The sequence below is a fragment of the Micropterus dolomieu genome, linkage group LG03, assembly GCF_021292245.1.
Source record: "Micropterus dolomieu isolate WLL.071019.BEF.003 ecotype Adirondacks linkage group LG03, ASM2129224v1, whole genome shotgun sequence".
In the NCBI taxonomy this organism is placed as follows: Eukaryota; Metazoa; Chordata; class Actinopteri; order Centrarchiformes; family Centrarchidae; genus Micropterus; species Micropterus dolomieu.
In genome coordinates this window covers 26302491-26327109 of record NC_060152.1, presented here as the reverse complement: position 1 = coordinate 26327109, position 24619 = coordinate 26302491, and the positions used below count along the sequence as shown (strand labels likewise).

The 24619-nt window shown below is 40.6% G+C and overlaps 1 protein-coding gene across 1 annotated transcript in view; it reads left to right on the top strand.

Moving 5' to 3' along the window:
• The first annotated feature begins 752 nt into the window (after positions 1–752).
• Positions 753–24619, top strand: part of LOC123968581 (myelin basic protein-like) — a 53370-nt gene continuing 29503 nt past the window's right edge. Inside the window, exons 1-2 of the mRNA XM_046045437.1 lie at positions 753–1012; positions 16367–16425. Coding sequence (XP_045901393.1) covers positions 16381–16425 — 45 coding nt within the window. The 5' untranslated portion in view covers positions 753–1012; positions 16367–16380. The remainder of the gene's footprint in view (positions 1013–16366; positions 16426–24619) is intronic.

The window sequence follows — 24619 nt, the reverse complement described above, 5'->3', positions numbered from 1 at the left end:
ATGTAGCCTATAATTAACATAACTTACTGCTGAGTTATATAAAAATAAAGACATGATCACTTTTGCATTTATCCTTATGACTCTACATTATTTAAATTGCTATATACCAACCAATCCAGTCCTTTTTACCTGTTGAAATACCTTTAAGTGGCCAATTCAAATGCAGTATTTCACTTGCCATAAAGTGATTGAAGCCTCTATACTGTATATTTATTGACTGAAAGGTATAATTTTGCCTCAAAATGAATTGATTTCATTCAGAAGTTATATTTGACAGATTATAACTCAACTATACTTTTTACCTCTTAAAATACCTTTAAATGGCCAAAACAACACATAAAATGCAGTATTCTACTTGCCAGGAAGTGACTGCAGCAGGTAGCCTAGTTTCTGCCTCAAAATGACTTGATTTCATTCAGAAGAGTTGTATTTGACATATTATAAAACCGAAATTGTCCCCCTCATATTAACATTATATTTTTTAATGGGACACTGACCACTAAACCAAAAATGTCCCCGGTTTTCATTTCAGAAATCTGGTCACCTTATACAACAATGAACAGAGTGGTGCAGTTAAACGAGGTTGCCCTTTAGCCGCGGAGTGGGCAAATCATCATTTTCTGTTACTTGAGATCTTAAAATCAAGACTCTATTTCGCGCGTTTATTTAACCCTCCCTGCAGTGAACCACGAGCTACTAATCATGCACGGACGTGCACCAACGTGCTTCTTTATAGCTCACATTTCTTCCCGGACCGAAAGCTGCATTCCGCCCCACCCCTTACAAACAACACCATCATCACTGTACCAAAATCAGGAAGCACCGAGACACGTTAATTTTTTTATTTTATTTTACGGAGACACTTTGGTGATTACAGCAAACGACGAACCATAGAGGGGAAAAGGCGTTATTGTGACCACCGTCGACCACTGCTGAAAGAAGACTCTCAGTTGGTTACATCCAGTGCAAGGATCAGCTGTGGATGCATTTGACACAGACTAACCGGAGAAGGGTATGTGCACAGTCGTACTGGTAAAATTCACAAAAAGAAATGCTGGGGCGAGAACGCCACTGTAAATACAGTTGCACACATGTGGTGGATACGTTACTATCGCCTTACTGCTTATTTTCGACCGCTGAGTACGTGGTGTAACGATAGTAAACATGTTATCCACGTCGAGTTGTTTACAGTGCGTAACAGCCGTAAAGCAACCTGCAGGGGAAGTAGGCTCGAAATGTCATTTTCGTGCTCGTCTGAGTCTGTCTAACTCAATGTGACCATACGTAGCAAGTTTAGTTTAATAAACATCACTGCCACCAGACAGTGTCACTGCCTTGTCATGCGCTTTGACAGTCACCCCCCACCACCACACACACACACACACACACACACACACACACACATCCACTGCTACAACCATCACCCTCCCTCCTGCATTCTCTCTCGTTGAACCAATAACAGTTCACGTAGGCTATATCTAGTAATTTAACGCTACTTTGCTATGTGGCAATGTAACATGGAGTTGAATAACACTCAAGGCCTGATGTCAATCACGAGGTGGTTCTCTTCAATTCGCATACTATAGCGAGCCAAGCAGGACTTCAACCCCATAAGATTAAGAGTTTTGTAATTGCGCCACAGTGTTTGGAAATCTTAGTGTGTTTGGGGAGCAGTGTACCGTTGGATCAACAGGGAAACCCCTTATTTAGTTTAAATTTAATTCAGTGTGCATATTGAGGTGGATAATATATGCCGAATGTACCAGAAGGTCATAACGATTATTTAACGTTATAAATCATTTTATATGAGGCATGGCAATATGCACAAAAGCCTGTCACCTTTTATATAGGAAGATATTCAATTGAGTTTTGCGCTTGTACTTCAAGGCTTTACGAGAAGGGAACATGTCAGTTCCAGCTTCCTGCCAGCTGTGTTAGTGCTTTGGTTAAGTGTTGTTTGTTAATATGTATTAGGTATTCCAATCACTTCAGTTTGTTTGTATGACATTTTGGCAAACCGAAATCCCTCTTAACTGTGACCACATTAATACATATACACAAACCTGTTGCAGTGTGACATTTAAATGGTCAATGCGCTTGAAACTCACTTCACATACAACTGTTCGACTTTAACTTGGCATTGGAGAGGCTTAATTATCATTGCAATCACAATTTTTATTACTAGTCAAAAGTAAAAAGATGTGTTTAATGAATGCAGTCTTTTAAAATGATATTAAAAGATTTTAGTATTAATATTTATAGGTTTAAATGCATTGTTTTGTCTTGGCCACTGGAAATACTGGCCAGTTGGCTTTCAGGAGACTAAAACATACACTGTAAAGTCTGGAGGAAATTAAGAATTACATCACTCTGCATCCTAAGCGAGGACTGGTCTTCAGCAAGCTCCACTTGTTACTCGACTTTACATAAAAGCAGTGATGGCCTTTAACAGAAACCATACATATTGGCATTAACTGAGCAGAACAGCTGTTCACCACTGTACTACACCTGAGAAAAAGCAGATGTAATAGCAGCATACCACGCTATGATAAGGCTTTGGCAGTGATTTTTACTGTCAGATAATATAAAGAAAGAGAGTGTGTCTCAAGTAGTGACATGCTCTCTTGCTGTCGCTGCTACACACTGTCTATAAATAAAGTACTCACGCACGAGTGGCTTCTTATGTTTGAATTGCACTGATTTACTAAAGCCTGCAGCCCTAAATGTATTCAAGCCAGGGAACACTCAGTAATGTAGCTTCTGGTTCACTTTGATGCAAACTACGTGGTAGGTTTAATCCTCACCTTTTCTCATCTTCCTTTAGTTGATGAAGGCAGAACACAAAGCATATCATGTAAATCAGCTGCACCATGTAACTCGAATGTCATGCTGCCATGGTCCCACATTGCCAGACAACATGATTGTATAAATGTTTCATTTTTTGGGATTTTGTAGAATGTCACGGATTACTAATCAGACAGAAAAGCTTGAACTGAAATATACATAGCAGGATGCCAGCAGTTGCAGCTTAACCTCCACATAGTTTAACCAAAAGCTTCAGTTTGCCCATGACTACCTGGGCTGGGAAGGCCGCAGGGATGCATTCCTTTGCATTCTTTTGCATTTCACAGGATTTGCCCAAGCTCAGCCAGCAGAGAAAATACCAAGAGGTTTGCTCAGCCAACACGTGCGTCACTTTGCATTCCTTTGTCGTTATGAACAAGACAAGCTTATATCAGCAGGCCTTATGGGAAGTTTTGCAGAAGCTTTCCCTAAATGAAAAGTTAGGTGTTTTGCTACAAGTTTCCATACTAAGTGAGGCTTTCCATCCTGCTCACTAAGTGTGTGTGTGACTGCACGCTATATCTGTTTTTTGCAGGTGATACTTTGAGGTTAGTCAACTTCCGTCCTCACAGACTCACAAACTTCCTCTCTTTTCTCATATCCCCTCCTTTCTGCGCCTGTTCTTGGCAGACAGGTTGAGTCACATTACCTGCTATATGACCGCCGCCTATGTAAATACGCAATAGTTTTGTTGATTTTGGCCAAGGTGTGGTGCTGCCAGTCCGCTCAGGGCCTATACACACTGATGGCATATACTGTCATCTGCTGTGACATCACAGCCTGCAGTGTGTCAGCTCCTCACAGTCACCAGAACAGATGGTAGAGTTGAATATTTTGCCTCCACATCCAAATCGAGGTGTTGTAACTTGGATTATTAGATAGCAAAATCCAAGGTGGCAGCAGTTGTGTATCCCCCACTGAAGAGCATTGAGCTTACACTTTAGGCCCCAGGGAGTGACAAGAGGTGACCATGCATAACAAAGCAAAACAAATATATGCTTGAATTAACAATGCAATAGCTATACACTGCAATGGACTCATGGGAGTATTGCTTTTCCGCTAGAGTCTAATATTCCCTCAGAGCCATATGGGCGGTTTTGAGAGGAAAGCCTCACAGCAGTCTTCTCAGAAATGTAAAAAAAAGTTGTGCAGAAACAGCTGTATATCTTGTATGTACACTCACCCCATCCTGCAAAGCAACATCAGAGTGTGTGTGGAAGAGAGAGATGCAATGTGTCGTATGTGATACTTCAAAGAAAGGACCAATCATTTGGTTAGATCACCGAACCAAGGCAGTTATCTTAATGTTAAGAAGCAGGAGGCTAAGCTGCTAATCATGTCTGAAATGGCTTTTTGTTGGGTTATTTATTTGTTGTACACAGTGAATGCAATTACTATATTGGTTTTTTTCTGTATGTGTTTGATTTGGCGGCAAATGAGTTTCCCCACTGGGGTTTAATAATGCTGTCTAATCTGACGGCAGCTCGTCTGATGTTTCAGACGGGCAGCTGGAGCCCACAGGCAAACATTGCTTCTCTCAGTGGTTCAGCCAGACGCACACGACTGACTGGCCACTGAGCTGACAAAACTCTGACTTCTCTTAATGCCTGGCCCCACATACAACTGTCCTCACTTATTCACAGGGTTGAGCTCAAACCAAACCAGACAGCATTGTTATCTAGGAGGAGTGGTGGTAGTCATGACGATTATTTATTAACCGGTGGTGGACATATTTGTGGACCACATTTTAAAAACACGCTGTTACAAGTAACAGCACTGAAATGCTACTTAAAAAGTATGTACTTTTAATCGTTAAAAGGTACTTAAAGAATTACAAATGAAAGTACTCAAAGAAGAAAAATGTCCCCTGTGACTATTATACTATCAGATTATTATTTATTATACCTTAATGTAAAGGCAGGATTTTACTGTTGTAGTTGGATGCAACTAGAGCTGGCCCGAATGTAATTTTTTGAGCTTCGACGCTTCGATAGTAGTTAAGAGCGAATAATCGAAGCTTCGCCCCCCCCCCCCTAGATAGAATGCTTGACTACATGTAGCCTACTTAATTACTTTCCACCACTGTAACAGCAGTGATGAGTGTCAGTGCAGGGCTTAATCCCTTAGTTAGGAGCTTGCCATATGCCAACCAGCATAACAGTCCTCTGGTTGTGTGATTCCAGTGAATGAATGGAAAATCATTCTAGAAACGTGGGATACAGCTTTGTGTTTTTGTCCTTTCTGTGGTGTTTACGTGTTGTTTTTTTTTGCATTGTCCAAAACCTTTTTTGTCTCCCTCCTGCTAGTGGTTGGTAAAAGCCTTCTTAGAAAAATGTTGACCCATCAGAACAAATCGACAGTTAGCTAAGCCCCACCCTCCTGAGTCACTGCTGCTACATATGTGTTCTTGTATTGCAGCTATTTACTCCTAAAACTAGAAGTGTGATAACAAAAATAAGTAAGTAAGGCTGTGTTCAGGCCGATAATAGCCCTCTGTGAAAAAAACACAGCCCTCTCATTCATTTGAACTGGGCCAGTCCGTTGGTGCCATCGTATGGTGCTCTGGCAAAACAACCCATGGGTGTCCGTAAAAAAAAATTTAACCTGACTCAGTTTTTGCTGCAACGCATAGTTGGCCTATCACATATATGCAAGTGCACATTCCTGGTGGACAGGAATGCCGTATTTCTAGTATATACCTTGCGATTATTGCAACCAAAGAGAACCTAACTGCAGCTGTGATAACTTTCCAGAGCTGTAAAATCCTGTTTATCACAAATATTTATCACAAATCATAGTGCAGTGTTTTGATGTCTGATAAGTCTTTAAACGCACAAATCTTTTCCTCAACATAGACTTCCTGAATTGTATTTTATTGTCTCACTTATATCATTTGGAAATTTCTTTGGCTGCTTATTTAGTGGATGTGCTTGTTGTGAACGGGCCTTTTTTTATATATAACCTGTAACCCTACAAACTAATGATGTTAGTTAATGATGTGCTCTAGGGTAATAAGCTAGTTAGTTGTCGTTGTAGGTAGTAAGCTACTTAGCTGGACATGCTAACGATAGCAAGTTATATTAGAGCAGATAAATACATGATTTAATGCATTCCTTACACTTGGCTTTTGTAATTTTGGTTTTGGTAAATGCCCAGAAAAAAAGACACAATTCTCCAAACTCTTTATGTGCCAAGTTTCACTTTTTCACCTTGTTATTCAAACATGAAATAGGCTTGTTTTGGCCACCTCTCAGAAAAAAACAAGTCAAGGCGGAAAGAGGAGCGAGAAAGGAAGTGACAAGACTGAAACCAGCCAGGCTGGATGTCAGGCTTCCAGCTGTTTGCAGAGGCCCTCCCTCAGGGACAGATGTTGACCTTTGACCTCAAATCTCTAGGTAATAGGGTGCTTTCACACGTAGATAAGCAGTGTGTACCTCTATCACGATTTCAGACACACACACACACACATGCTACACATACTGTAATTATTACATAATTGACTAGCAGTAAAGTGGAACATGGTGCAGTCACTGAGGGCAGCTGTTGTCTCGCGTGTACAAGAGAAAACTTGAAGCGAAACAAAGGAACTAGGCAACAGCAGACGAAAGCACACGTGTGCCAGCCACTTGTTCACAGCTTTAGTGGAAGACTGAGAAAGGGGTTTGTCAGCATGCTGTGCAGCATTATGCCACGCAGGCTTCATATCATATGAAATACGCATGCAGTGGTTATTGTAGAACACATACTGTACATAAGTATGTAACTAAAGGAAGAAGGGATTTTCAATTAATAAGCAAATTGTTTTGGATTTGGAGAGTACATTTCCATAAGAATATTTTACTTATGTGTCTTGAGAGTCTTGAGAACAGTAGGACATTAAAAAGGAAATTGATACCAAGAAAGGAAAGTTCAACTCTTGGATCTTTTTACAATTTTGTATACCTGGTGATGTGAAGTCCAATCCATATTCTTTGATCAGGTGTTGTGACTTGGATTTTTGTAGCCTTTCCCTGCCCTCAGCCTGCCTTTTCTACTTTCTACTCTGACATCAGGTAGGAATTTCCTACAATTCCCCGAGAATCTTTTGCATGCAGCCGTTTTCAGAACAGAGTCAGTGAGCCACACACAAGAAAAGTAACACCAAAACCAGAAAGTTGCTTTGTTTTGCTGTATAAACTGGTTCCTTGTACAGCTTTGGGTTTCTCCCTGTGTGATAGTTGAACACTGCTGTAACAGAAACCATATGACACTGGCCTATATTTGAACTTCATGATAACAGCAGTATATCTGCCAGTTGATCGCCAGAGGATGTATCTATGATAAGCTGATATGTCTTTTACTGTCCACAGTGTTTTCCGCTCCGTCTCCTGTGTGTTCAGTACTTCAGTGACCCCTGTCTTCTGACCTAAAACCCTCTTAAATCCCGAAAGAAGAAAGTCTTCCCACCATGAAGCGCATATTCCCAATATATATATATATCTTTTTATTTTTTCATGTGTGGCCTTGTGGGAAAAATGCTGGTACTGTAATGGGTGAGAACATTTTGATGAACATGCTGTACAGAAAAAAACACCCAAAAACCTTACTTGGCTCCTCACATCCACATTTTCGGTGAGTCATAGTCCTATAAATGTTTCCTGCTCACCGACCCTTGGTTTGAGGATGTATCCCTCAGACAGTGCAATCCTGGCGGTGTGAAATCCGTTTGCATGGTATTGTTTTGGCTTTGTTTGTAAATTGTTTCTCCAAAATGAATGCACAAACATACATACTACAGGTTGATAAAGCAAGCCTCGTCGTTCCCAAACATGATTGTCCTCCAGAGTTTTATTGCTGTGGTTGTGGAAGAGTAATCCATTGTCCCAGTTGTCACCATTATGAAACGCTCATCTGATCCTGACGAGGAGATTTATGTTGCAGCAAGATAATATCCTTTTCATCATCACAGGTCTACAGTCAGTAAAGTAAATAGCTATTCCTGCACTATGCTCACTGAAAAAAAGGATTTTCTTTACCAGTTGATAAAATGTTACCTGAGCCAAATTTGCAGCAAGTGGCCTAGATAATTACAGGTACGATTCAGCTAGCAGTTCTTTAGTTTGTCTCGTTCAACAGTGCTGCTATATATCTTTTTCTACAAAATGGAAAAGGGCGGAAATATAGCTTTTTTTAAAAACTCTATTCCCTGTGTGAAACTGAAATAATCACAGAAAACAGAAAATAGGGCAAAAGTAGTCCAGTAAGTGCTGCAAACAGAAGATGTGGTAGGGGATTAGTTAGTTTAAATGTTAACATACAGGGTTTGTTTTTTTTCCCCAAACTATTGAGCCCCTTTCCTTATCCACGCTGAAGCCATGTAAAAACATTAGCGGCTTATGAGGATGTAGATTTGAAATGGCCTCAGGTAATGGACAGCATAGACACCTAGATAATTGCTCATATGTGCTGCAGACTGCTTTTGCGGTAATGGGTTCTTCCAGGTACTGGCCTATATGTAGCCACCCATCATAAGAGCTTTTTCCATCCTAAGGATATATTTAAAAGGCAAACAGAAACATTTGATATATCAAATGGCAATCAACAGCAACCTATATGGGTTAACTTGGGTAAGGACGATTGAATTTGTCCTTTTCTCTCACAGCACGTTTTCCAACGCCTTCCCCTCCTCTTCTAAATTACAGGCCGATGTGTGAGAAAAGTAAAGGCCAGGGAAAAAAGTGTGTGTGTGCTGTTTTCTTTTGTTTTAACATGTAAGATGTACTGCTGTAGAGTTGTAATTGCAGCCTTATATCACACACACCTCCCCTCTCACTCCTCCCTGCCTCTCCCTCTCTCATGCGCTATTATGCAACAGTCTTTTCTTGCAAGTCCTTGCCGGATCTCTGCTTATTTTGTGATTGTGCAACATTGAGGCAAGGCCTCACATTCAGTCACACAGAATCCCTGCGGCATCTCCTCAGAGATTATCAGTAAACTGAATGCACTGCCACTGGCAATATAATTGTGTCCCTGTGTGGAATTTCAGCAAATGTTCATAGCTACTTTGTTTTCTGTGACTGTTGCGTCTTAATCACCAGATGACATTTAGGCTAAAAGGAAGTTGTGAGGTTTTTTTTTTAGAGCTAAGCCATTTTAAGCCCTTGGCAATGAATAGGTTTTTAGTAAATGTTTATTTGTTTTTTTAAAGTCGCAAGCTTTAAAATTGTGTCGCAAATCGCATGGCTTGATGTATCATGGAAGTCCAGTAGAGAATAAACGTTGTACAGATATGTGTGATTCTGTAGAAGTATAAGCCCTAAAAAGCCACTTTCATGTGGATAACTGGATTCTGGAGTAGAGAAGTTATAACCAGTTGTCTGTAAGGTCTGTTTAAGCCTGTTCATTCTCAGGAAGTGTCATAGAAATTCAGAAAGATTGAAAGTTTTGCTTCAGAAAAGGCACAACCAACCACTCCACACAGCCTCTTTAACAAGATAATACACTGACTAGATCAAGAAAGGCTTACCAGACTGTCCAGAGTCAGTGCTTTAACCAGTCTTGTTCTTCATACTTTTCTATAACTGGGTTAGCTTAATTTGATTATTGATAGGTTCATGTGACTGTGTGTCTGGTTGTTTTATTTCTTTAATTAGCTTAAAGCCATTCTGAAACAGTTGTTGGTGCAACAGGGACCTTATCTCAAACTTGCAACAGAACAAGCTTATTTCAAGTTGCACTTTATTGATATTTTTGTATGATCAGTGGATCACATTAAATCAAATCATTGTTTTATGGCCCGTAGCAAAGGATGCAAATTTAAATTAATTATTATATATTATTATCGTGCTGCTTTTAAAGTTAAGTTAATAATTTTCTACATTATTAGTTAAATCAGTTTTAAAAAAGTAAATGTTATAAGCTAAAGGTTAAGTGTGCAATATTTAAGAGGCTCTATTGACAGAAATGCAATATAATATCCATAACTATGTTTTCAGTGGTGTATAAAGACCTTACTTCATGAACAGTTACATATTCATTACCTTATAATGATCCATTTTGATCTACATGCGCCGTGGGTCCCCTTACATGGACGTTGCCATGTTGCGCTGCCATGTTTCTACAGTAGCTGAAACGCACAAACTGCGTTTCGTCACTATGTTGAATATGAAAAACAAAAACAAGCAGTAGTAGTGGGTGGTAGTTGTTTTCTGGTTTATTAGAAGTAAGAAGAGAAGTGGAATTTCAATAAATAGAGGACAACACGTATTATTTACTACAAGAGTCGACAGAGTATGCCGGCCACGGTAGCTTCTTGTCCACACTTACAAAGGGGGGGTAGGCTATATTATATAAAGATATTAAAAGAGGACCATATGTTGACAGTTTTCACAGCTTTGACAGTTTTTGTTGTTGGATTTAGAAATGAATTTGCTGTGATAATGCTAATCCAACACATCTTTGTACTGTTCATATTGATTCCACATCCGACTTAAGACCACATGAACGCATACCGAAGGACTCAACAATTCAAGAAATGGGGCCATCTGAGGAGCACGTGAATGCACAGGGAGCCGTTGGTTGCTATTTGCAACCCTCAACACTAGATACCAATAACATTTACACACTGAACCTTGAAAGTTAAAAGATTTAAAATATTGAATGAGCCTAATTTGCATTGACTCATATTGTGTGTTGCCATCTACTAGTCAGGGGTAGTTCTTCAGTCAAGCACATTCTTTAGTTGAGCATAGACAGGCAAGACGGGCTGGATTCATGTTGCTGCTGAATGTATTTCTGACACCCCTTTGCCTTGGAGACTTTGGTTAAACATAAAATAGGTTACATTGATTTCTCGATAGACTTCCGTCTTATTGGTTTTAGTTCAGGTAATAAGCCCTAGCCAAATGATTGGGATGGGTCAAGCAGTATTTGGTTATTGTATATAGACCAGATGCTTAAAATACCAACTGGAACATATCCCCTAGGATGAACAAACACTGTTATGTCAAACAGTAAATGCTTCACTGTCCCTTGTAAATTGGCTTTCCAAACAAGAAGCAGTAATGCTGCTTTCATAATAAAGTCAGTTCATAATTGTTAGCGTGGATGTTTAGATAGCTAGCTAAAGTGGACAACTGCCAGACAGCAACTTCACCCTCTGTACGCTACCTGCCCAGCACCAAAACAGACAAAGTTTTCCGCTCGCTAGTGAACATAGTGGAGAAGGAGTTGGTGAAGATCGAACCAGAGCGAATATTGGATTTACATTTGCATTAGCATTCATTTGGTTGTGAAAAACACAACCAAATTAATGCTAACGCTGCTTCTGTGTAAGTAGGTAACTGCTAGCTAACATTTGCCGTGACAGCTTTATACAGTAGTAATATATGTTTACAGATAGTCTCGCTCCTCGGAAGTAGCCAACAAACAATCAATGAATTCTGCTGGATTATGCTCATGGCTGTTAAATTTCCCTCATTAATAAACGTATTTTTATAGATTGCTGCTCCTCTGCTTAGAGATTGATTTTTAGAGAAACCCACTCTTGTTAGAAGAGTTTAGGGAGTGTTTTTCAGTACCTGGGAGAATTTCTAGTAGTTAAAGATGATCTTGTACTGTTCCTTTAGAGGAACCATACTGCTATGATATGAAATCTTGAGCTCTTCAAGTTGATTGCATTTTAATCACACTTGCTCCGCTGTTCTCCCTATGCAGAATGTAATCCAGGGATGTGATTTTTGTGACCCACATGAATCATGCAGATCTGTAATAAAAAAAATGTTAAAAAGGGAGGGGGGGGGGGGGGGGGGGGGGGGGGGTGTACAGGAGCTGGACGAGTGAAATGGAAAGGATTTGAGGACATCTACAGGCTGACGTGTGGAGTCACGTTTTCTTCCTTTCCAAGTATCAACAAGGTTCGCGTTCAGCTGCCCATTCCACACCTGCGCAGTGTGTGCCACAGTTGCTCTCGCGCATCAGTGGTTCGTAGCGTGTTGGGAAGTAATACAGTAATATTACTTTTCCCAGTAAAGAATAGTGTGACGGATAACTATTTCCAAAACAATAATGTTATTATAGTTACCTATCATATTAAGGCTGCCCTACTGAACGCACCATCCCTGACGTGAATGCGCAACCGCACTGTAGCTCAGCATCACCGGACCTTATCCCCCATTAGCCAAAAAGGAAGACAGGAGAACAGGGAGGAGAGCTATTTTCGACAGCTGTAAGTAACGTTGTTGCCATTATTGTGTCACAGTCTAAGATGCAAAGAACATTGTCGTCCGTTGTAAACTCTGTGCGACCAGCAAAAAGCTTTTAACAGCGAACAATTCTACATTGACTTAGGCTAATTGAAGCATCAAGTCTTTATGTCCTTATGTTAAAGGTTTTGGCACATTATAAATTAATTTCTTGTGAATGCTTGTGACAGGGTTTATAAGGCCTTTTCAGACGGCTTTGATCCGCGGGGTCGCTCTGCGCTCCTCATCAACAGACAGGCAAACAAGTGCTCTGCGAGGTAACCATGGCAACGGCTTCTGATCCCATGAAACTGTTGCGGTCGTTCTCGTCTCACGCACACGCCTGCCTGCTGCCAAAGCTGAAATGTCAAACTTTTTCCTACAGTTTAACAATAGACAGAGACTGATGTTGCTGTTTGATCTGAGTTTCCTGAATAATGTAACTGTTTCTTTGACAGTTAGGCCACCAGGTCTTAAACAGGCGACAACCTTTGCTGCTGTCTCTTATTCATTATCTATTAACTTCTACTAAACTAATTTGAAAGTTAGTAGTTATATTATTTAGTTATAGAATCAATTATTTCATGCTGCATGTTGCACATTTAGCTGTTGAAGCTTGGTAAATGAATATAAAATCATAATTATTATAGATAGGTGGCGAAGGCGCAGCCGGATTAGACACTTGTCTTTGATTCCCACTGCAGCACATCCACCAAATAAGTTATTGTCATGGGTCCTGCTTTACCATCCATATGCTATAATAGAGCCGCTGCCAGTTTTATCGGGGTGTGTGTGTGTGTGTGGGGGGGGGGGGGGTCTCAGTATATTTTCCTGCTTTTTTGGCCTTTGCCAATCACATGCCTGAATAACACCTCTCAATGGTTTATCTTTATTCACAGGTCAGGTAACCTGACTTGACTGTTACATAAGGCAAATAAGGTGTTAAATTGTGTGTGCGTGTATGTGAACACGAATGTGCAGTAATGATGTGGTCATGATTTTATTTTATTTTTTATATCCGTTTTTAAGGCTTTATTAACAGTCACTTGGAATGATTGAGGCTTTGCATTTGAGATCTGAATAGAAAACCTGACACATAGTGCGTTCTTAATTTAATGAAGAACATTTTTCAACAGTGTTGGCTATGGTATGGAGAGTTTCATGCATCCAGTCATAATGTTAGAAACCTTTGTTCTAAAGGGAAGATAGTCATGGTGCCAGATGGGATTGAATCCTTTTTTGATGGCTTAAAAACTCTTCTAAAAACCAAAAATGAATGCTTTGATTATTCGCCTTACCACACAGACACAGTTTCTCACTTCCTCCACACGGAGAGAGCTGATCCATCCCTACTGCTGCTTTTCAGAGACCTGTTGGTACCTGCTGTTTTTTTTGCAGTTATTTCTGCAGCACTTGAGTTTGACGCATAATGTTGTCAGCAGCATAGACATTGTGAAAGAGACACAGGTTACACATGAAACGCTGACACATTGGCAGCGTTGGGCTCGTCACTTGTGCATTGATGTAGATGATTACGTGGCATTTGGGCGTTTTGGTTGTTCGCTGCGCGGCGGTGGGGTGCTGGCTAGGGGGTGAGCGCTGGTCTATGTTGTGTGCGCGCCGCGGTCGGTCCGGGCGCTGCTCTTCCGCGGGTTACGCCTCTTGCGTTCCGTCGGCATTGCGGCATGGCATTTTATTTTATTTTTTGGGGCGTCTGTTGGTTGGGTCGGGGTCTTCCGCGTTTGCATCGCGGTGCATCTGGGAGTCATATTTTTATTTTTTTTCATTATTTTTTTTCTCCCACCCCTATTAGCTACTGGGGTTCTTGCCTGCAGGTTGCTGTGGTCGGTGTGGCACAGTCGTGGTGTCCCACGCTCACTAACAACTACATTCTTTAACAGGCTTATGTGCTGTGTTGCTTATTTATTGTGCTTGACTGTTTCTTGTTTTCATTTTTCTCTTAGTTGTCTTACTTTGTCAGCTGTTTATTGCTACTGTTCGGCTGGTTGTCTTTTATTATTATTTTTATTGTTTGTTTGTTTGTTTTTGTATGTGTTTGTTTGTTTGTTGTTGTTTTTCTCCTCCCCAAGCCCCCCTCCCTGTTCTATTGCAGGTTTCGTTGCTTTCTGCAATTGGTGTTTCTCTCTGCTATTCCCTTTTGTCCCCACTTTCCATTCCCCTTCTCTTGCTGGTGTTGTCCTTTCTCTGTGCTGTCTGTTTGTGTGATGTTTGTGCTCTCCCATCCCCATGTCTGTCCCCCTGTCCGGCCCAGTGACAAATCAATACATAATTAAATAAGAAAACAGACAAAGGAGTATATTAATACTCTCTTGTTAAAGTAAAATCTGTCTGGCACAATATGGTATCCAGCTCATTATACTCTATACCAAGCTGCTGGGCAGGACAGGTTGGAGAAAGAAAAAAAAAAAAGAAACGCTGACACAGTCTCGTGCGTCCCTCACCTTTTAGTGCCACACAATTACGTAGGACGTTGTGATGACGCACTCTGGTTGTTTCCTTTTTCCTATGACCGGCAGATTTAGTCAGATGGCACAGCAGCAGATAATCGTGAGGATGAGACTAATTTGTGGCACCCCGCAGCAAAATAATAAGTTGTTGTTAAAAAAAGGTGCATCATCAGCTGTGGCAAACTGTATCAGATTCAGAGATGATGACACTAATGAAGTAGCTACTAATCACTTAGAGGTTGTGTTTTACAGCACTGGTAACACCGCAGGGCAAAACAAGCCATCTGCACAAAGAAGGCTAATGAATGGATGAAGGCACGCAAGATTACAGCAGGGAGAGTGTGGGCTAAGACATGTTCTTGTTCAGTTTAGTTAGTTTTAAACAAACTCTGGTGCACGTTTAGTTGGATTTGTTTGGGCTGGTGTGAAAGCTGTCAATCGAAATCCAGTGCGGAGCCAACAACTGGACCGAGAAAAGGAGGGTCTAAATTAAATCCAAGATAGATAAGCAGTCTGTATAGCCTATATGTATGCAAGATGGAGGTAATGATGGTAACATGTATGGAGGTCAGAACATTAGTTCTGGATTTTCCTGTTATGTCAGGAGTTAAATCCTTTCCAAAACATATTTTTGTGTCCTGTTTCTAAATGGCTGCATTGTTTAGATAATGCTTTTGTCCATAGTGTGTCACAATGGACTCAACATCTGGAGGATCAGTTGAGTTACAGTTTAATAATACTAATAATTCTCGTAATCAGTTATTTGTTTGTAAACTGTTGGTGACACCAGAGAATGTAATACATAAGAAGCAGTAAAGCGATGGATCACCTGCTGTCAGACACTGCTGTCAGAGTCCAATTTCCCCTCCCTAGAGCTTTATTAACATCAACATGTAAACAAACAACAATGACAAGGCGATGACACGAAATGTAAAGTTCACATATTGGGTAAATGAGGTAACTTAGTTAAAAGTTAAGTTTAAAAGTTAAAAATATAAACACACAACAATCAGACAAAAGAAAGAAAGACCAAAAAACCCTGAAATCTGTGCAAGAATTGCACATAACCCCATGTTAAATGACTTTGACTGGCTGATATATGTGTACATATGTGTTAGCATAGTTATTAAATGATTTACATAAGTACATATATTGATTATTGAAATCAATTATAAGATCATTTCTGAGTGGTTTATGACGAGCAGATGGAATTATTACTTGTTCAGCTTTAAAAATCATGCTAATCTAATCTACTATCAAAAGATCCTGCTTTTTCAAGTGACCTTGGACCAGTTGTTTGGTCTGCACCAGGCTTTGATTGACAACTTTCACACCAGCCCAAACAAAACGCACTAAACTGGCAAATGCAAGGCAGATTGTTTTAACTGTACCAAACATGGTTGGATTTGAAAGCACCTAAAGATAAAAATTAGAGCCAAATTAACAATGTGTGCAGACAAAGATGTTCATGTCACACAACTTTGTATTGCTTTCTTTAGTATTACTTTAAAAATGAAGGCTAAATGCAATACAAAATATATTTCAAGAATCAGGATCTCTATCTTCATTTCATTCCTATTGAAGTCAGAATTGCACAGCTGTGGCGTTTTTATATACAGTATGTTTGCATTGTCACTACCATCAGTCAGTATAAAACATTTCAAAATGTACAGGGAATACTCTGTTTTTATTGCTGTGTGTGATGCCACAGTTTCACGTGCTGACTCAAGAGGTAGCCCGTCTTGCTTAGATAAGGAGGAGTATGTGATCGTCTCATAATTTGCTGTTTACAGTTTTCTTCTGGTGTAAAGTCATTTTCTGTTTTTCTTACAGTCTCTGTCAGCAGCATGGGCCAGCATCTAGGAAAGAGAGAGTCACCCACAGACAGCAAGGTAAGAGTCCTCACTGTAGGTGCTTTAATGTCTTGTTTTGTGGAATAATAGGCTCTTGAAATGTTTGTGTGTGTGTGTTTTTTGCCGATTGTGATCTGAGAATGAAGCATATGCTGGAGAATTTTCTTTTAACTTTATCAGTGTGAACCCTGGCCTCTATCAGCCGGACTCTGGACTCAGCTGGACAAGCTTCCAGGCTCCTCCAGTCATGCTGATTTATTACCTTCACTGAGCTTTCAGTCAGACTGTTAACCACTTTACCGTATGCGTCTTGAAATAGTCAAAGCGTGACACAGCGCAAAGATGAAAAATACAATATTCTTCACAGGTAGAGTATTTATCTCTAAGGTTTTTATGTTTACAAGTGATTAGAGGATTTTCTGATCTGCCTACGTGTTCATGGTTACAACGGCACACTTATGGATCACTTATTCAGGTTTTGTGGTAATCACACTGCCACAGGCAACACTTTATATTCATCCCCCAAACGTACAGCAAAGCAGTAATCTATGAATAATGCACACTCTCATTACTTCAGATGATGTAGGCTGTCTAAACCTGTTGTGGGGATATCAAAGCAGTGGAACAGCAAAGTTATGGAGGACCTTCGGGCATGCTTTGATTGCATTGACAGGGAATGTTTTCATGACTGCTACCAAAAGCCTGGATGAGTTCACAGAGGTTGTGACGTCATACATCCGCTTCAGTGAGGGCTACTTTGTACCGTCATGCACCAGGGTGAGTCATAACAATGACAAACCCAGGTTCACAGAGAAGCTCTGACAGGTACGGTTGCAAGTGGAAGAAGCATTCAGTAGGGGGGCCATGGGCAGGTTCAAAGAGTCAAAGTACAGATTTAGCAAGGTGGGGAAAAAGTTGAAACAGAATTAACTCTGGGAGAAGCGAAACATAACGTCACACTGCGGAGGCCAATCACGAAAGCCAACAATCTGGTTGATTTCATGTACACAACTTTGATGTCTGTGTCTGGCTTGCGGACTATGTTGCAAAATACCAATACCAATACCTCAGAGAGCAGCAGTAGTGAGAAAGCCATTGAATCAGAGAAATCATTTAAAATTTTTAATTGTGTTAAAGATTGTTTCACAGCAGTTACGTTCTGAAGCACAAATGAACATGCCCACTCCCCCGCACACCGGCGCACAACCCTGAGCTAATCGCTAACAGCCTGAAGCCCCTCACTCCACCAACGACTTGCACCTGGCCAATGAAGTGAATAAATTCTATTGACACATTGAAAGGTAATGGAACAGTCCTGGCACAGTACCCCTAGCTACATCCACCAGCTCTAGAAAGTCAAAGGTCATTGTGCTGGAGTAAGGACCATGTGTGGGGTGATTTAAATGTATGAAAAAAACACACACAGACACATTTTGTATAGTCAGCTTTGTAAAGTACTTCTGCGTAGATGGAATTGTTGAACATTTTCCAGAGATATTATTTTTGCACACTGTATTTTACCACATATCACTTTTCTGCAAGCGTCAGCATCCCACTCTTAATTGAGTCGTGTTGCCGTGGCAATATACGGAGCACGACGAGTCTCCATGGTTCTTGTGCATAGCCCTATAATAACCCCTCCAAACCACAACCTCGCGACAACGATGATCCACGAGAGAACCCGTTTGAACAGGAGAGAGTAAATAGATATTGTGTGCATCAAGGCTGACACTAAACCCTCTCCACGTACACATCTCATTTAACCATTAGCTTTGGACCAGTGATCATCAGGACTGTGTTTGGCTACACCTCCAAAGTTCAATTATCTGACATTAATAATTGACAATCTATATAGCATTTTGTTTCCAACAATAATTTGTCGCCCTGAAAGTCCATCTAGAAATCTCCAATTTAAGCAGTTTTTTTAATCAGAGCAGAAGCGATGTGTGCAAAATGTTTTAATGTTTCAGTGCACTTGCATCTCAGAAATCAGAAAAAGCTTCATGGCAAGGTAGATTTTACATAGAAGGAATTTGCTTTGGTATTTTGGTGCCTTACAATAAAATATAAGATATATAAGGAAAAAGCAAGTACTGCAGGTATCTTTTATGACTGTTGAGGTTGAGGGTGACATAAAAACAGTAAACGTGCTGGCTGCTGGATTGTGTTTACTGCTGTTGTAGGACTTGGACTTTCTGTCAGCAAGTGGGCTGAACTGCTGCAAAAGGAGCAATTATTGCACTTGAAAGCATCAGGATGGATCAGTGAGTTTGCGAAAAATAAACCCTATATAAACAGAAAGTATGTTCAGATATAAAAAAGCTTGAAGGTCTAGTGGCAAATTAAATGCAATTTTCTTCTTTCTCTTCTATAACAAAGTCATCAAGCACCTAACAACAGGCTTTTTTTAACTGGCTGGGAAGGAAGGTGCTCTGCTGTGCCCCCCGGGGCTAGTACTTGATGGGCAATGTCTGTCTGTAATAGTGCTGTAATTAAATAGAGCAAATATGTTTGAGATATTTTTTGACTCATCTTTCTGCTCTGTGAGTGCAGAAATTACAGGCCAGACACGTCTCCTGCACGCCAAGTGTGGAGGAGGATCAGGCTTAAACAGGGACAGTAATATCATTTAATGACTTTATGTAATTAACCCCAGCCTTGCTTAAGTCCTTTTTGTCACAGTGTTTCAAAATTACAGGGGCTGTAATAATTTTGGGCCATTATGGCTGAGGCTGCAATCACATTTGAAGAGGTTGCTAGCTTGTTGTGAGCAGCCCTAACCCTAGACTGTGAGCAAAGGCGTGACAAAGAAAAAGAAAAAGAAATATGGAGGATAAATTGTTTCATTGTCAGCATTTGAGGCTGCGGGCAGCGATGTAAAACCTGTGGACTGCCTTTGGTGGTCTGGCTTGACTGCCTGGCCTGGAATGGGCGGAGTGATCGTGTTGGCGTGCTGGGAAAGAGGGGAGCCCGAACCAGCAGGGAGGCTGGTAGCTCAGCTCACAGATGATTTGTTTCCTTTGCCTGTAGAGCACACTCTGGAGAGAGAAGAGCAGGAGCAGAGAAGTGGATTAATTTGTCAAAAGTGAAGCTGCCAGGAGAGGTGTTAGGGCACCATGTTGCACTAAAGCGGCATTGTTTGTTTAGCTTTTTATTAACCATTGCACTTCACTCTGCCATTTGTTTTTCCCCCTTTTTTTGGGCTTGATTATCGTGACATTAAAGTCAATTTAAAGGTCTGGCAAAACAGCCAGTTGTCATAGTGACAGTCAAGCAGGAACAGAGCGTGACAGAGTAAGGCGCGTTGTGTTTAGATGCTGCTGTCTGAGTCGTGATCCTTCTCCCAATCTCTTATCATTTCGGGAAGGATGAAATGTACCCATACCTCCTTTGTCAAACCTCAGCAGCAGCTCTGACAAAATGTTTCTCTTTTTCAGGCGTCGGAAATGTTGATATTTTAGAGCCTTAAATCCCACTTGGAATTATGGAGAATAACACAGACCTCGCTCGGCAATGAGGTTGTTGTCATATTGGATGAGTAGAAAGAAGATGGAATAGTTTGCTCAAATGTTATCAAGTGCAAATATATCTGCGCTGATTAGTGCATATCATAATATTTTTGTACAAATGGAATTCCTGATGCACTTTTGATCAGGGCTATGCAGTTTATCCTCATTCACAGGGGAGAGAAGAATAACAGTCCTGTTCCTCAACTAGATGGTGTGTCATCAACACTGAATTACAGGCCGAGGCATGGAGTGTAGTATGCTCAGACCTTGTGTAATTGGATCTCCAGGTTGACACACAAAAAACGGGAAAAAAATGCATCTAATAATACACAACTACTGTGAACCATGCACGTCAACGAACCATGCATTTCTGACCCCATTGTGTTGTTTGTGCAGATATTTCCTGCCCAGCTACAGTGAGAGGAATCGATTTTTCAGCTATCTCAGGCACCAGCAGTGAGAGTTGTGATATAAAGACCTCAGAGTCATAGTACACGCTTTTTTTCTAGACTTACCAGTTTTTACTGATGCTGAACAATCGGAGAGAAGCCCATTGCAGAGGGGAACAGAGATACTAGTCTCAAACAACCAACCTCAAAAAAACAGAATGCAATGCAGTCAATGCATTTTAAGTGAAGGGTATTGTTGTCACTTTTCTCAACTTAGCTGGAAAAATAACATGAAAATGTGACTTTCACTGGCTTTTGCTACATGATTACTATTTCTTTAACTATTACCAGTGCTCTCTCCACCTACAGGTAGAACAGTTCACATTCTCAGATGGCGTTGCAGTTCATTTTGAGAAATGTAGGATATCCCTAACAGAAGAAGAATTGGGTAGCATGCTGGATTTTGTGAAATACAGGAAATAGCTAACTAAAGGAGCATTAGATAAGGTGTATTGAGTAAAGATGGGCACACCAGAAAAAGAAAATTATAAAACGGGTAGCTCAAATCAAGCAATCTGATTGGTTCATAGTAGTGATATAATGACAGTATACAACGGGTATGATGTCAAATTCCTTTGCACAGATCCGTATCACTCCGTGACAAACAGGGTTCGAGTTATAATCTGAGCTTTGTGGGGGTCTCACGCCCCATTTACACCTGGTAATAAAATGCATCTGATACAGATCTGATTGGCTACACAAAAAAGCACAAACACACACACACACAGCAGTCCACTACTTGCCCCAGATGTCTGCGATATTGCAACAACATGGCTTTTAGGGGGAGGACTAACCAAGGAATTAATATCACAGAATTATCAGAACACCTATGGCCATACAAAAAACTAAAACCACAGACATGGTTGCAGCTCAAGTTTTAATGAGACTTATCTTTCTTATTAAATCCTGTCGAAAAAGGGGCTGTAGATTTTAAATGCTTTGCAGTTGGTCCTTGCACTAAAGAGGCTTTATAGGTGCTTTACCAGTTCAACGCCAAGCATGTTGGAGAAATTGTTTTACAGTGTAACTTAACAATATGATGTTGCTTTGTCAAGCATTCTGTCATTTACTACTTTGTGCCTGATTGTGAAACAGTCCTATTATTGAAACTACTGAATTGAAGACAAAAGTCTCCAGATGAGGGAGCTTGAGGCTCAGCTAGTAGCTCACCAGCCTTCAGCAACTATCTGTTCTCCCACTCCAATTAGAGCGCTCCATGTGTTGTGACCAGCCCAGCAGGCTTGTTCCTGTTGCTTCTGTTCCTCAGTGTGAGATCTGTCCGGAGAGGCAGTCACATCCGAATCATAACTGCATTTCCCAAGTCTGTTTTGACCACTAAAGTTAAAATGGGATTGGTTGGTGGAAGAGTTGCGTTTTCCTCAAGTGAAGATGACATCAAGTTACACTATTAATATTTTGGTGTTATGGACAAAACTGTGTTGTGCTAGTCGTGATTCTTCATTAAAACAGCCATAAATCTGCAAATTCTTTATTTGAAATATTTGAACGTTTATTTGAAAGTAGTGAAATTGTTTTTCCTTTATTTGAGTTTAGTGTTGAATGATTAACAAAAAAAAAAATCTAATTGGACTGATATTGCAATTGCAATAGAATTTGCAATATTGGAGGGAATGATCATTTTTACATTATTGTGTGGTTTTTGCAAGATTTTTTTCATTAGTCACGAGAATATGATGTGTGAGCACATCTCTGCAGCACATCAATAGTTAATTTAAAAATTTGACACATAGGGTGGCACGGTGGTACAGTGGTTAGCACTGTTGTGCCAGTTGCCCCGGCCTTTCTGTGTGGAGTTTGCATGTTCTCCCCGTGTCTGCGTGGGTTCTCTCCAGGTGTTCTGGCTTCTTCCCACTTTCCAAGACATGGACTAGGTTAATTGGTGACCCTAAATTGTCCCTAGGTGTGAGCGTGAGTGGTTGTTTGTCTATGTGTAGCCCTGCAATGTACTGGTGACCTGTCCAGGGTGTACCCTGCCTTTTGCCCGAGGTCAGCTGGAATTGGCTCCAGCCCCCTCACAACCCTGTATGCAGGATGGATTTTGACACATTTTTCACCTTTAACAAGTATTGCACTTACTGCAATTTGAAAATTGGCAGTAAGCTGTATCGCAATTTTGATTTGAAGATTTTGATTAATTGTTCAGCCCTATTTGAGTTATTACATATTTAAGGATGTTTGCCTCACAGTTGGAATATTGTATTTCAGTTTTTTATGAAAATATCGAATTCTAAGCTACACAATCTGAGCTTAGTAAATGCTTTAACTATAGCAATGCTTAATTTTTGATTGTTATGTGAGTGCCAAATGGCATTGGCCTTATATAGGTTAATTGAATAATGTTCTTACAGTTCTAAATAACAGATGAATTTCATTTAGATATATGATTGTTTTCTTGACATTTGATGAACACCATTAGCCTGCAGTATCAAACTGGCCTTTTGAAGGTAGAGCTACAGCTACTTTTTATCTTGGCGAAAAGGTGAGATGATCCAATCAATCTCTGAAGTGTGAATAGGATGAAACACTGAGGCCATAGCCATCACAAAAATAGAAATAGGAAGAGCAACTTGGATTCCTTTGAAAGTTTTAAATCAGCCAAGCCCTGAAAGGTGTTCAAATGGGTGCACTCTTCTTCCCCTCTCACTACTGAAACATAAGGAGTACTTATGCACATTGAACCCCATCTAGTAACCTAGTGCTGAATGGAGATCAGAGGGCTGAGTGCAGCTCATGCAGCAACCACCATATCTGAGTGTGCACAGTCTGAGACACCCACAAGCAAACATGCTCACAAACATTAGCATTAATACCATCCATCCATCCATCCATCCATCCATCCATCCATCCATCGTCAACCGCTTATCCTGCGTACAGGGTCGTGTGGGGGCTGGAGCCAATCCCAGCTGACATCGGGACCAAGGCAGGGTACACCCTGGACAGGTCGCCAGTCCATCGCAGGGCTAGCGTTAATACATTTAAAGTAATACAATTTGAAAACAGCCAAACACTCAAGCAACTTTAGAGAGAATAAAGTTTTTGTTGCTTTTGTAATTAATTATTTGCTAAGCCCTGCCCCTCTTAAATATTATCCCTACACCTGTTCTTAGAAATATTTTAAACACAGGCTCCTTGATTTCAGACAAAGAAAGACAAAAGCAGGCTTCTGTGAAATGACAGTTGTTACTAGCAGATTTTATCACCTGTAGCTAGCTAGCTAAATAAACTACCATTAGCTCTATGAGTTGGTTGAAGACTGCTAACTTTTTAAAATGAGAATTTTGGTTCCAAAATATATAATTAATGAGTACAGTGAAAACATCATTGTTCTTGTATTGTAGTGTAGAGCTAAGCTGTGTCTACTTTCAGATACTTCCGTTGCAGTACACTGTAGAGTTGGGCCAGATAGACGATGCCATCGTCCATCGGCGATGGCTGACAGATGGTCGATGGTTGAGCAGGCATCGTGATTGTAAAACCACGCCCCGCGTCAAAAAAGAATCCAAATTTATTCACATAATACCGCCATGTGAAGGCAGGTTTTAATCACCATGAACATTATTATTATAAATTTTAAATATGCTTCACACCTTCCTCGGAATTCTCTTCTCCCCACACTCAGACACATAAGAGGCCTACGCCTCAGGTAAACACAACGTCTTACCCCGCCTCTCTCTGTCTCACCCCTCACCCGTCTACTACACTTTCTCCATCAGCAATACCTTTTATAAGCCGGCTAAAAGACACAGAATTCTTCTATTTTCCGTATTTTTACACCCGCGATCCGTTATCATGGCAGCAGGTGAGCCGCTTGTGGGCTTGTTAATGATGCAGCCTGTCAAACAACGGAAACCAACATCTGCACCCTCTGTGTTCACTGCTGCTTTAACTGGTCCGTGCTTGTAAAATTTCCACTGCGACTTGTAACTTCATAGGCTACCAAGTTTTTAACTGAGTAAAGTCAGTGCAAGTAAACACATGCACATAAGTCAACCGCTATCTCCCCCGCGCGCACCCCTGATGCCATTGTCCATCCCGATGTTTCGGTGTAGACATCTTCCGATGGAAATTTTGTAGACATCGCCCAACCCTAGTACACTGTGTACACTGTACTTACTGTACTTGCGCACTGCTTAAATTTCGACAAGGTAGTGTTGTTGGCAAATTGTGATTGGGCGAATCATCATTTGACCACAATTGTCCCTAACCCTAACACACCAAATAAATATCTGCCAGCTTGTTTGCTCACTGGAATTT